Source organism: Lithobates pipiens, unplaced genomic scaffold (assembly GCF_037356315.1).
Source record: "Lithobates pipiens isolate NorthernLeopardFrog02 unplaced genomic scaffold, aLitPip1_a1.2 Scaffold_28, whole genome shotgun sequence".
Classification (NCBI taxonomy): Eukaryota; Metazoa; Chordata; class Amphibia; order Anura; family Ranidae; genus Lithobates; species Lithobates pipiens.
Genome location: NW_027507789.1, coordinates 30,685,023 through 30,699,098, shown reverse-complemented (window position 1 = coordinate 30,699,098; position 14,076 = coordinate 30,685,023). Strand labels below are relative to the sequence as shown.

At 39.9% G+C, this 14,076-nt stretch overlaps 1 protein-coding gene across 1 annotated transcript in view; it reads right to left on the bottom strand.

Moving 5' to 3' along the window:
* Positions 1-14,076, bottom strand: part of LOC143935273 (fer-1-like protein 4) — a 195,606-nt gene that overhangs the window by 63,687 nt on the left and 117,843 nt on the right. The window contains exons 24-27 of the mRNA XM_077459016.1: positions 12,773-12,897; positions 7,497-7,631; positions 6,724-6,924; positions 5,410-5,523 (exon numbers count right to left, since the gene is read on the bottom strand). Coding sequence (XP_077315142.1) covers positions 5,410-5,523; positions 6,724-6,924; positions 7,497-7,631; positions 12,773-12,897 — 575 coding nt within the window. The remainder of the gene's footprint in view (positions 1-5,409; positions 5,524-6,723; positions 6,925-7,496; positions 7,632-12,772; positions 12,898-14,076) is intronic.

The following is a 14,076-nucleotide window of genomic DNA, read 5'->3' as shown; positions in this document are numbered from 1 at the left end:
AGATACAGCAGCAATATATGTTCATGATCCTTCATGATCCTGTTAATTTTTACTAGACATCGGAGGTTACATACAATATCAATTTCAACACATAAATGTGTTTGTAGAAGCAAATATACACAAAGTAAGCAATATTCACCTGCCAAAAAAAAATTGACTAACCTCAACACAAATGAACATTTCAGAGCAAAACATTTATAAAAAACATTTTCCACAGAAAAAACAAAACAAAAAACAGCAACTACAGGTCCTTTAGTGTGCGTGAAATCTCTCCTACTACCTTCCACCCCTCTGTTTATAGTCCCTCCTCGTCCCTTCCCCCTAGTCATTCAGATGTCCACCCCCCCCCCCTCTAGTGTTCAGTAGAATCAACTGAAGAAAACCACACCTTCCTAAATTTTTTGGGGCATCCCCTTGCCTCATACGTCCTTCTGTAGAGTGACCAAACTAACCTCATCCACATCCCCAAAGTTAGAATTTCCACATGGATCCACTTCCTCACTATAAGCTTGCAGAAATAAGAGAAGAGGAGTCTAAGGAACAATTTCGTAGCTGCATCCATCTCCTCAACCTCAATACCCCCAGTAGACATAATAAGGGGTTGCATATATTAGGAAGACCAAAATGGTCCACTATGAACTCTGTCACCTGAGAGCATAAGGGTCTTACTTTGGAACACTTCCACAACATGTGGAGGAAAGAATACCCTCACCCAACTGGCATTTGTAACATAATGCAGAGTCTCGCTTATGCATACAAAACAGACATACAGGGGTATAATATGTCTGGTGTAGCTATCCAAAGGGCCTTAACTCACCCAACCAATTGTGAATCCCCAGGACCCAGAGCCACATATATCTGGAGACCAGCTCTGCAGGATCCAGATGCAGCAAAACTGCCTCAAATTTAGTATTGTGAAGTTGAACAAAACCTCCCAGAGACTGGGCTAATGTGGTGTGACAAAGCTGTGCATATTTTTATTTTTCCTTTTTTTTTAATAATTATTTTTATTTCTTTAATGACAACATACAAAACAAGACAAAACAAAACATCATACACAGTGGAGCAAAATTTTAAAGCAAGTTCAAGATCCAAGCACATTACATAGCCATCAATTCAAAAAATAGAAAGTAAACAAAAAAAACAAAAAAAAAAGATAATTAATGCAGGAGTATTTTTTACTGTGCTAGGATCTAAACCATCCTATTTAACACATTAAATATCAATCCACATCTAATATAGTAAAAAATAAATAAATAAACTTTAGTCCATTACAACCACAGTGGTCCCAGACAAATATATATATATATATATATATATATATATATATATATATATATATATATATATATATATATATATATATATATATATATATATATATATATATAAAATCCATTGGTCATAAGTGGGCATAAGATGCCGTATATGGCTTATCCAGACACTTTGCCCAGGCTTTGTCAAACTTACTAGGGCAACCCCTATTCGTGTCTCTATACAGTTGAAGATTATTATTTACCAATTGTTTCCAATATACAAGCATAGGAGCAAAGGGTTTCTTCCAATGTAAGGCAATAGTTTTTCTGGCATAAAATAATGTGATATTAGCAAACACTCGCTCTGACACTGTAGGGAAAGTGGCCTCCATCAGACCCAACAAGCATACAGACATTGAAAGCTGTAAAGGATCGAAAGTGATAGAATTCAATGAATCCACCACTTCGACCCAAAAAATTATTAGGAAAGGAACTAACCCCCAAAAAAGCTGGGACTTTAACAGCAACAAAAATACAAAAATATAAATATAATTTATTCAAAATAATACATATATACAAATATATATAACAATGATGATGGAATTCCCATAGGGGTCCAGACAGCCCATATTTTTATATATGTATTCTTTTGAATAAATTACATTTATATTTTTATATTTTCATTGCCATTAGTCACAAGTCCCAGCTTTTTTGGGGGTTAGTTTCTTTCCTAATTGATTGTATAAGGGATGTACAAGGGATGTTGGCAATTTTTCATTGGTGTGTTTGGATGTTCTCCTTCTATATCCACCCAAAAAATAAGTATAGGCAAGTCCAGAAGATGTGTGTGAAAATCCCCCTGAATGGCTCCACACCACCAACACTCAAGTGATTTATCCTTTGAAGTCTGTGTGGCGTAATATATGCTCTATGTACCAATTTAAATTGAATCATATGGTCTCGCAAGGATACTAAGGGTCCCACACACTCTTCCAGTCTTCTATGTCCAAATCCGGTATGTCTCCCATCCACCTAGCTCTAAAACCCTCCAATGGCAGGAGGGAAATTAAGGTTAAATGAGAATATAATCTAGAGATGGTCCTCTCCAAACATTCAGACCTAAGTACTGATTTTAGAGTGGGTTGTAAGCTATCTTGTGGAAACTGGGCATGAAAGGTATGGGAAAGAAAATATCTTAATAAGTGAGAACTAGGCAAGTTTAAAGTTGAAGCAAGTGTAGAAAAGGTAGACAATTTACGATCAGTGACCACCTGAGAAAGTAATTTGATATTATACTTAGTCCAAGCAATGGGCTCAGATAATTTATAAAATTGAGAAAGGATAGGATTAAAACCATAATGGAGCATTTGGTGAGATCGCATCCTTAAGATAATGCTCAAATCTAAGGTCAGCCTCCCAAGCTCGAATAGTATTGAGCATTGAAGCAGTCAACTGGTAGGGTGCCTTGTGGCCCCTGGATACAAGTACCTTAATAACTTCTAGAGAACCCACCACTGCTGCTTCCAACTGGGTAGAGGAGTTAAATAAATCTGGATTTAGCCACCATGTGGCCGTAACCAGCTGAGTTACTAAAATATATTTATATAAATTTGGAAAAGCTAGACCACCTTGGTCACAAGGGCGCATTAGGGTGGTCAATTTATACCTGGGGTTCTTTGATCCCCATAAAAAGGGGATGATTTAATTTTGTAAAAAAGAAGACAGGCAGCCACAGAGAAGAGTGTCTAAAAAGGTACATAACCCAATAAGGATAATGGTAGAGACTTCCACATTTTCAACTTTAACTCAATATCTCCTAGGATCGGAGTCAAATTCAAGGAAATAAACTCAGAAGATTGACGATAAATTACAACTCCTAAGTACTTGAAATCCTCTACCCACTTCAATGGAATATCACTGCAGACATTTTCACCTCTCTCTTCTTCATTGGACAGCAGCCGGTATCACAAGGCTGGATGGGAGCGGGAGCTGCTGGAGTTAACTTCTCACATTAAACATTGCCTGGCAATCCTAGCAACCAATCACTAGCCTGTTAATGTAAAAAGTTAACTCCAGCCCTGTGATACCGGCCAATTTCTGCTCTACACCTGTGTAAGGTAGGAGAATTCTACCTGCGAGGGGTGGGGTGCAGAGGACACTGTGGGGGTACAGAGGACACTGTAGTGGGGGGTGCAGGGGACAGAGGGCACTGCTTTGAGGGGCACAGGAAACTGCTATGGGGAAGGGGGCAGATGACACTATGGGAGGGATGTCAAGGACAGAGGACACTGCCATGGAGGGGACCGACCCTATTAGGGACCCCATCTTCCCTGAGGACAGGGACCCCATCTCCCCTGGAAATGGAGACCCCCATCTTTCCTAAGGGCAGGAACCCAATTTTCCCCAGGGACAGGAACCCCATCTCCAGACCATGCTTACTGGCAGGGCTGGCGTCAGCCACCCTTGGGTGCCAGGATGGGGGAGGGGGTAGTAAAAATCTGAGTCCCCAGCCTCATGCTCCCTCAGGGTGAACTGGCTTGGTATTAGTGAAGCACCTTAAAGTGAGGTAAACCTGTACTGTTATTATTGCTATGTTAGGATTATTATTATCTTAATTTATTGGCAGGCGAATGTGGCCCTCCATGCATTTACATACATTGAATCCAGCCCTTAAGTGGAAAAAGGTTGCTGATCCTTGCTATAGAGGGTTATTGGGGGGTCTAGACAGAGGCATATCCCCTAGGTTGTGGGAGCATATACAAAAAATCTTCCTCTGTAGAGACAAAACCTCCCCCACCTCCCCCACCTCTTTCCCTGGGATTCTGGGATACCAGGACCCCCCCATAAATCATGATAAGGCTTCATACGACGCCACCTCTGCCATAGTTGTCGCATTCAGAGTTTTGTGAAAAAATGGTAATAGAGATAGATCAGTTGAGAGGCAAAGTAGTGAGCCCTCAAATACGGCATCGCCAACCCTCCCCAAAACCAAGGATAACTTTAGGATAGCTAAAGATATTCTGGGAGTACGGGAGCCCCATAAAAAGGTCAGCACTATTGAGTTTATGGCCTGGAAAACCTTTTTTGGCATATACATGGGGGAATTAGACAATATATATATATATAAGAATTTGGGGAGCAATACATGATCCTTATTTTTAAAGTCTAACTCCAACCAAAAAGTTTTGGATAGAGTGGGAGAGTTTAAGGGTTAGACTTTTTCTCAGTTTTTTTTTCGTTGTCTGTGTTGCACCATTGCCAACATGATAGAAAGTGAGGGAAAATCCAAAATTTTAGACATTTTACCAGAGCAAAAGAGTTTAAATTATCCAATGGAGACAATGGTTTTAGTGACAAATGTCTAAGACAAAAAATCCCTTTTACTATGATGTGATTTAATCTCATTTCCTGTTTTGTCTCCAGCACAGGAAGTGAAGCTCATCATCACATGGGATACTGATATGGGTTTTAATCCTTCCCCACTATATTCATTAGCTATACAATATATACATTGTAAAATATTACAGCAGGTGAAAAGAAATCTCCCCAAAAGGGACACAGATGGCAAACAAAACTGACAAATATAATAACCCTTCCTTACTCTATCCAAAATAAAAAATGTTTTGCCTTTAGTTCCATTTTAAACCAGACCTAAAACTCAAAACTTTGGTTCTGGTGCTTTCACATGCTGTTGCAAATAAGTGAAAAAAAAAGAATACTATGGGTTAATTTTTTGGGGGGTTAAAACAGATTACCAGTGCACTTTCCTCTAGTCTCCTGCCCCCTCTGTGAATCTCCCTTTCACCTATTTTTTCTTTTAATTCCCTTACATATCATAATTCGAGCTGTCTTCTTGTTGGTCTGATGACTTCACCTGTCCTTTCTTTCCTTGTCCGTTGACATTCGTGGGTGCACACTGCAGAACTCACTGCAGAACTGAAGTACCCTTCGTGTAATGACCTGTGAGCACTGTACAGTACTGTGAAGCAAAGCTGGGGTGATGAAACACCCCCAGTGAATGAAAGGTGATTATGACAGAATGGGTTGAATGACACCGGTCTGCCCCCACTGACCCTGAAGGTGGGCAGCAATGGAAGGCTGAGTAGGGTGTTTTTTTGGAACATGGAGGATTTTTGTTTAATGATATATTTACCTCTATTCTGAATTCCTTTAGGACAGGCCGGATACCTTTTGGAATAATATAACGGTCAGAATTTTCATCCAAATATTCTGGTTCCTGGTTTATTATGTATTCCGGCAGGGCTGGCTAAGGTAAAGAATGTAACAATTTAGAAAAATAACTTGGTAGAAAGAAATAAACAAAAAAAGTACACATAAAGGACATAAAAGTCATTGTAAATTCCTGATGGGAATTGCAAACCTTTATCGCATAGTTTCCATAAAAGGTATTAGTCAGTTGCTTAAAGCAGACCTAAATCCTTACTAGATGATTTATCAAAGCATTGTGTATTGTTAAACAGATTTTTTCTTCAACTATTGTAGTGACCTTTTTTTCTATCTTTGTTGTATCTCAGAGCTTCTTTCTAACATATGTCTGTGGAACTACCTGTATGTGCGCTTTCAGTCAAAAGAGCAATTTTGGGGAAAAAGGGGCAGCTGCCCTGGGCCCAATCATTGTTGTAGGGCCCAAGGTAGCTTACTGATGTTGTGTGAGAAGACCTGGATTAAGGTTGGGCCTCTGTGCAGGCCATTTGAAAAAAGAGATTGTGGGCTGAAAATATTCAAGCGCCGCTTATATACAGTAAATTAGACTTTAAAGGTTCAATATGGGAGACAACACAAATAGATTATATAAAATATACGTTTATTCAAAAAAATGTTAAAATACATTGATTAAAATATAGGCATGAACTGCCTCCACGAGATCAAGATCCAGATGTTAACAAAAACTGGAATGGAATGCCCCACTATAGCTACCAGAACTGATAAATAAATTGTATATACAGTGAGAAGTGAGATACAGGTGTACATACAGGAGTCTGTATATGTTCGGTAGTCAGGTCAACGTTTTCGCTGGTTCAAGGCCTCCTCTAGACCCAAAATCAGCATCATCATCACAGTGCCCCTGTGCCTGCCCCCAGGCTTTGCCGATAAGCACCCCCTGATCTACCACAGTGATGTGAGCATTTTACACATTGAGTAACATTATTGTTTCATATATATTATGTTGTGTTGTTGATTTTTGTAATTTTTTTTATATAGAGTGCTGCCCTACTACTAGCATTTTGGGTCCTGAGGAAGCCTTAAACCAGGGAAACGTTGACCTGACTAACATAAATATACAGACTCCTATATATACAACCCTATCTTACTGTATAACAATACCAGATAACAATACCAGTAAAATAAACTTATGAGTCCAGAGCTATCTTTCCACTTTGCTCAACATTTTCATTAGTAGACACTTTTCTGTATTCCAAGGCTCATGGCAGATCACCAAACTCACCTCTTTCATGTAGGTTCTGTTCTCAAGTTCAATGAGCTCAAATATAGCTATAAGCTCCCCAGCAGAAATATTGCCCTTGAAGATGTCAAAGAACTGAAGTTCAGGTTGGACATATTTCGATTCTGTGTCTTCTGTCTCTTCTTCATCCAGTAATGTCACAATAGGGGTTGCAAACGCACGACCAAGAAAATCAGGGGCTCCCTACAAGTTATTACAAACAAGAAACGGCCTTAAAATTAAACTTGAAAATCGGAAGCCATAAAGGGCATATTTTATTAATCATAAAGACAAACTCCCATATAACAAAATGTAGGCCCTTTATTTAATTGCAGTGCCTCTAGTGGTTGCTGAAATGGGAGTGAGGTCCAAAAGCTCAAGTGACTGACTCCCTCAGTCTCTGTCCACCCGCTTTGGCCATGTTTTAGGCAGACATAAAGGGTGGGGAGATATTTAGGCATTATGCAGGATTCAGGAAAGAATGAGTGAGGCCACAACATTAAATAAATGTAGCCTTGGAAAATTTTGGCTCACTCCTGATATTAAATGCATACATAAGTAAAAGGGGTTGATGACAGAACCAACAATTGGCTGTATAAACGAAGAATGGTAGCATCCATTATATAAACACAAAATCGTTTTCTGCCTAAACTGGAGTACCTCTTAAATAAGACGCATATTGTGTCAGGCAGGACCAAAACACGGAAGTCAGAGCTAATAGAGGGTATGAAAGTCATTATCAAAGCAGATGAGAGTGACCAGCAGGGTATACTTACAAACTTGTCTTGATCATAAACATTAATAATAACAAGTGGTGGATCATGTCTTAGGTTTTCCTTATTTCCATCCAGCAGGATATTGTCATAGAGGAGCATTTCATTCCACATGGGTGCCAGAGTCTCATTAATAACCTGCAGAAACCACAAGACAGAACCATGATGATATGGACAGAAGGAACTCTGTTGCCCCCACAATTAGAGCAAGCATTCCTTATAGAAGTGGGTACATGTTAAAGAGGGTTTTTTTATTATTACTTTTCCTTTTGCCTAACTTGCAAGCACCAAAATATACAGATCGGGGTGGTGGGCCCAGGACAAAAACATCTTAGGAAAAAAAGGTTTAGTATTGAAATGTCAGACACGAACTCAAATGAGTGAGGGTATCTAATGCTGCATACACCCGATTTTCCAGAGTCCGTCAGACAATTCGATCATGTGTGGGCTCCAGCGGACTTTTTCTTCCCAAAAGTCTGGCGGACCTAGAAATAAAACTGGCTTCAAATCTTTCAGATGGACTTGAGTCTGGTCAAAAAATCTGGTCGTCTGTGTGATAGTCCGACGGACTAAAACTGACGCTAGTGCAGCTATAGGCTACTGGCTATGAACTTCCTTATTCTACGTCATCACGTTGGAATCCGTCTGACTTTTGGAGTGATCGTGTGTGGCCAAGTCCGGCGGACCTCAGCTAACCAAGTCCGTCAAAGTCATGTGTATGCGGCATAACATTATATTTAAAAAACAGTATCGCCGCTTTGAGTTGGTTCATACATACGACTAACAGTAGAATAAAGTTCCCTTTTCTCATTTATTCTTCCCTTCCCTTTTCTTCTTTTTTTGTCTTTCCTTCCTTCCCTCCTTTCTCTTTCTTCTATTGTCTCCTTTCTTCATTTCTTCCCTATCTTCTCAGAATTTCTTCCCTTCAAAATGTCTTTCTATTTCTATCATTCTTTTTTTCAGTATTTTCAATATTTTTCTATTTCAATATTTACTACTTTGCTATGCATTCTACTGTAAAGTCAAAATCACCTACTGTAACTACGGTATTTTGTCCTGGCTATTTCAGATTACTGTCAAAAAATATATCAGTACATATTTAATTGTTCCAAAATGACTTACAACTAATTTTGCGAAAATAATGAGAATTTTCCGTTGATAAAAATTAGATTATTATTAGATTAGAATATTTTCATGCAGATCCGGAATTCTAAAATTTAGGCAGTTGTGATTCATGAACTGTATGGTCCTGTACAGATGGTTTGAGCTTTCTTCACATATTCTGGTGAATCAAAATGTATGTTATTCATAGAATATTTTACTTGCAAATTGATTAAAGCAGGCCACAGACGGTGTGAATTTATTTTTTGGAACCACAGGTTGCAGAAAAGAAATTTGCACGGTTCCACCATCAACACAGACAGTGCTAACAGGGGAATCCCTGAAGACAGTGATTATTGCTAGCGGATGTACCATTGATAATTGCAATTAAAATCAGTCAGGCTGGTTGTAAAACTTTTTACATTTAGCCTGTCCATACAGTAGGGAAAATAATTGTTTGATCCCATACAGATTTTGTAAGTTTGCCCACTTACAAAGAAATTAAGGGTTTATCATTTTTATCATAAGTGTATCTTAAATGATAGAGACAGAATATCAACCCAAAATCCAGAAGAAAAAAAAACATATAGTACAGATGTTATAAATTGAGTTGCAGTTCTGTGAGTAAATTAAATATTTGATACCCAAGCAAAACATGACTTGGTGGAGAAACCCTTGTTGGCAAGCACAGAGGTAAGACGTTTATTGTAGTTAGTGACCAGGTTTGCACACATATCGGGATTAATTGTGGTTCACTCTTTTTTACAGATCTTCTCTAAATCCTTAGGTTTCTTTGCTGTCGCTCGGCAACTCGAAGATTCAGCTCCCTCTATACGTTTTTTTATATAGGATTAAGGTCTGGAGACTGGCTAAGCCACTCCATGACCTTAATGTGCTATTTCTTAAGCCACTCCTTTGTTGCCTTGATGGTATATTTTGGGTTATTGTCATGCTGAAAGACCCATCAATGACCCATCTTCAGTGTTCTGGCTGAGGGAAAAAGATTATCATTCAAGATTTTACAATACATGGCCCCATCGATTGGCCCCTCATGTGGCAAAGTCAGTCTGTACCTTTAGCAGAGAAACAACCGCAAATTATAATGTTTCCACCTCCATGCTTGACTGTAAGGATGGTGTTCTTAGGATCATAGTCAGCATTTTTCTTCCTCCAAACACAACGAGTCAACCTCCTCAAGAAGGCACATGTACAGTCATGCCAATGAACATCTAAATGATTCAGAGAAGGATTGGGAGTAAGTGCTGTGGTGAGATGAGACCAAAATGTAGCTCTTTGGCATTAACTCAACTCGCCGTGTTGGGAGGAAGAAAAATGCCGACTATGACCCTAGGAACACCATCCCTACAGTCAAGGCTGTTTCTCTGCTAAAGGTACAGGCCAACTTTACCGCATTGAAGGGCAAATGGATGGGGCCAAGTATAGTAAAATCTTGGATGAGAACCTTCTTCCCTCAGCCAGAGCACTGGCTGAGGGAAGAAGGTGGGTCGTGGATGGGTCTTCCAGCATGACAATGACCCAAAACATACCGCCAATGGCAAAAAAAGGAGTGGATCAAGAAGAAGCACATTAGGGTCATGGAGTGGCCTAGCCAGTCTCCAGATCTTAATCCTATAGAAAATTTATGGGAGGGAGCTGAAACTTCGAGTTGCCAAGAAACAGCCAAGAAACCTTAAAGCAGAGGTCCACCCTAAAGTGGACCTTCCGCTCATTGGAATCCTCCCCCCCTCCGGCGCCACAATTGGCACCTTTCAGGGGGGAGGGGGGTGCAGGTACCTGTACAGTACAGGTATCTGCACCCACTTCCAGCGTAGATTCTGCAGAAGGTACGCCCCTTTCCGCAGAATCTACGCCCCTTTCCGAAAGTCCCCCGCTGCCTGCTGGGAAACACACGGATCCCAGAGACAGTGGGGACCATCCTTATTGCACAGCGCGACTCGCGCCTGCGCAGTAGGGAACCGGGAAATGAAGCTGAAAGGCTCCACTTCCTGATTCCCATACCCAAGATGGCGGCGGCAGCACCCGAGAGACGATCGAGAGATCGGCTTCGGGTGCCGACATCGCGGGCGTGCTGGGCGGGTAAGTGTCACTATTTTAAAAGTCAGCAGCTGCAGTATTTGTAGCTGCTGGCTTTAAAAAAAAAAAAAAAAAAAACGGCGGACTCCCGCTTTAAGAATTTAGAGAAGATCTGTAAAGATGAGTGGATCAAAATCCCTCTTGAGATGTGTGCAAACTTTTTCACTAACCACAACAAACATCTTACCTCTATGCTTTGCCAACAAGGGTTTCTCCGCCAAGTACTAAGTCATATGTTGCTTGAGGATCAAATACTTATTTTACTCACTGAACTGCAACTTAATTTATAGCATTTGTTTTATGTTTTGCCCTGGATTTTTGGTTGATATTTTGTCTCTATCATCAAAATTACACCTATGATAAAAATTATAGACCCTTCATTTCTTAAGTGAGCAAACTTACAAAATCTGCAGAGGATCAGAAATTTTTTTTTGTGATAGACCAACATAAAGTGGCATATGATTGTGAAGTGGAAGAAAAATGATAAATGGTTTTCAAATTTTGTATAAATATCTGAAAAGTGTGGTGTGCATTTGTATTCAGCCCCCTTTACTCTGATACCCCTAACTAAAGTCTAGTGGAACAAATTGCCTTCAGAAGTCATCTAATTAGTAAATAGAGTCCAGCTATGTATAAGTTAATCTTAGTATAAATACAGCTGTTCTGTGAAGCCCTCAGAGCTTTGTTAGAGAACCTTAGTGAGCAAACAGCATCAAACACACCAGATAGATCAGGGATAAAGTTTTAGAGAAGTTTAAAACAGGGTCAGGTTATAAAAAATATATCCCAAGATTTGAACATCTCACAGAGCACTGTTTAATCCATCATCTGAAAATAGAAAGAGTATGGCACAACTGCAAACCTACCAAGACATGGCCGTCCACCTAAAATGACAGGCCGGGCAAGGAGAGCATTAATCAGAGAAGCAGCCAAGAGGTCCATGGTAACACTGGAGGAGCTGCAGAGATCCACAGCTCAGGTGGGAGAATCTGTCCACAGGACAACTATTAGTCGTGCTCTCCACAAATTTGGCCTTTATGGAAGAGTGGCAAGAAGAAAGACATTGTTGAAAGAAAGCCATAAGAAGTCCCGTTTGCAGTTTGCGAGAAGCCATGTGGGGGACACAGCAAACGTGGAAGAAGGTGCTCTGGTCAGATAAGACTAAAATTTATTTTTTTGGCTTAAAAGCAACACGATATGTGTGGTGGAAAACCAACACCGCGCATCACCCTGAGCACACTGTCCCCACTGTGAAACATGGTGGTGGCATCATCATGTTGTGGGGGTGCTTTTCTTCAGCAGGGACAGGGAAGCTGGTCAGAGTTGATGGGAAGATGGATGGAGCTAAATACAGGGCAATCTTAGAAGAAAACCTGTTAGAGTCTGCAAACGACTTGAGACTGGGGCAGAGGTTCACCTTCCAGCAAGACAACAATCCTAAACATACAGCCAGAGCTACAATGGAATGGTTTAGATAAAAGCATATTCATGTGTTAGAACAGCCCAGTCAAAGTTTAGACCTAAATCCAATTGAAAATCTGTGGCAATAAAATTGCTGTTCACAGATGCTCTCCATCCAATCTGGAAGATCTTGAGCTATTTTGCAAAGAAGAATAGGCAAAAATGTCACTCTCCAGATGTGCAAAGCTGGTAGGGACATCCCCAAAACACTTGCAGCTGTAATTGCAGTGAAAGGTGGTTCTACAAAGTATTGACTCAGGGGGGCTGAATACAAATGTACACCATACTTCGCATATGTATTTGTAAAAAATTTGGAAAACCATTTATAATTTTCCTTCTTCACCACAATTATGTGCCACTTTGTTTTGGTCTATCCCATGAAATCCCAATAAAATACATTTACATTTTTGGTTGTGACATCACAAAATGTGAAAAAAGGGGTATGAATACTTTTTCAAGGCACTGTACATTTCCTTAAATTCCTTAAATACTGTATACACAGATGTTTGGCTTCTTCTTTTCCATCTGCAAACCTCATGTTGTTCAGGCGTTAAAAGGTGAACTATGGTTGTTTTGCTCTTTGTATCTGTCTCAGGCAGTAAAAACCTCATATTTATTCTTACCAGTGTATTTTGACATAGATTTCCAAACACAACCCTAACGAATGGATCGGACAAGCCATTGTCATCGGCAGGTAGTATTCCCCGAGCCTGGTAAAGATGAGCCCTCAGCTGAAAATAGCGGTAATCTATGGAGATCAAGAGGAGAGCACTTGCTCACTATATGCTGTTAGTTATACTTCTAACACATGGCACAATTCTAGATGATAATAGTAGGATACCTTTACCCAAGACAGGTATTATTTTTGATTTACTGAATTATTAAAATGTTGGTTCATAGAATCACATAGAATCATTTGCATCGGTTCCTTCCCTTTCCTATTAGAAACTGACCACAGTAAGCAGAAAACACAGTGGTCAGTTCTCTAGTTGTGCTGGGAACTCAGCCTGCTCTCCTCCAATGAGCAGACTTGCCCAGACACGCCCCCCACTGCACAGCCATTCACGGAGAAGATTAGTGTACTGCTGTTTCTCCTCCCCCAGCTCTCGTGCAGCTGTGAACAGAGGGAATGTGATAATTATAAAAAGGGAGGGGAAGGGTATTTATAATTTGTTTTTAATATCTATACACAAATATTTTGCCTTTTGTTTCAATTTTAAACTGAATGGACTGTTTACAAGGTGATAGTTTACAATCACTTTAAGGAAACTCCTGTGATTACTTAGGTTATACTTTATATTGATCCCTGTGCCCTATGGAGCCCATTGGATCCTAGTCCAGTGTCGTTCAAAGGAGTTTGAATTTTGTCTTTATATGTATACCCTCACCTCGTAAAAAAACTCATCCCATTTAAAATACTGTAGAGATGAACTGCAAAACATTTATGTATACATTGGAAAAACATTATAAATACCTTTTTCCCCCTTTTGATCACATAACCTCTGTTCTTAGCTGCATACGGAGCTGGGGGGAGGAGAAGCAGCACCCCCTATTCCCAGTGAATGACTGTGCAGGGGGGGTATCAGCACAAGCCTGATTATTGGGTTAGCTCCCAGCACAGGTAGAAAACTGACCACAATGTGCTCTCATGCCTAGTATGGTCCGTTTTTGATAGGAAATCAGAAGGACTGGCAAGAACACCAGGGATTTAACACAAGAGAAGCAATACAAAGAGAACAGGATATTAGTTCATACAGTACAAGTACATGGTAGAGCAGGCACATATCAAGAATATGAAATGTTGGGTTTACATATTCTTGTAAGGGATGTAGTTCACCTTTACTACAAAACTGCCTATGCAGGTAAGGGGGTATCTGTAAATGAATACAAACTGTGCAGCTCTGACTAAAAGTTAATAATACCCTTA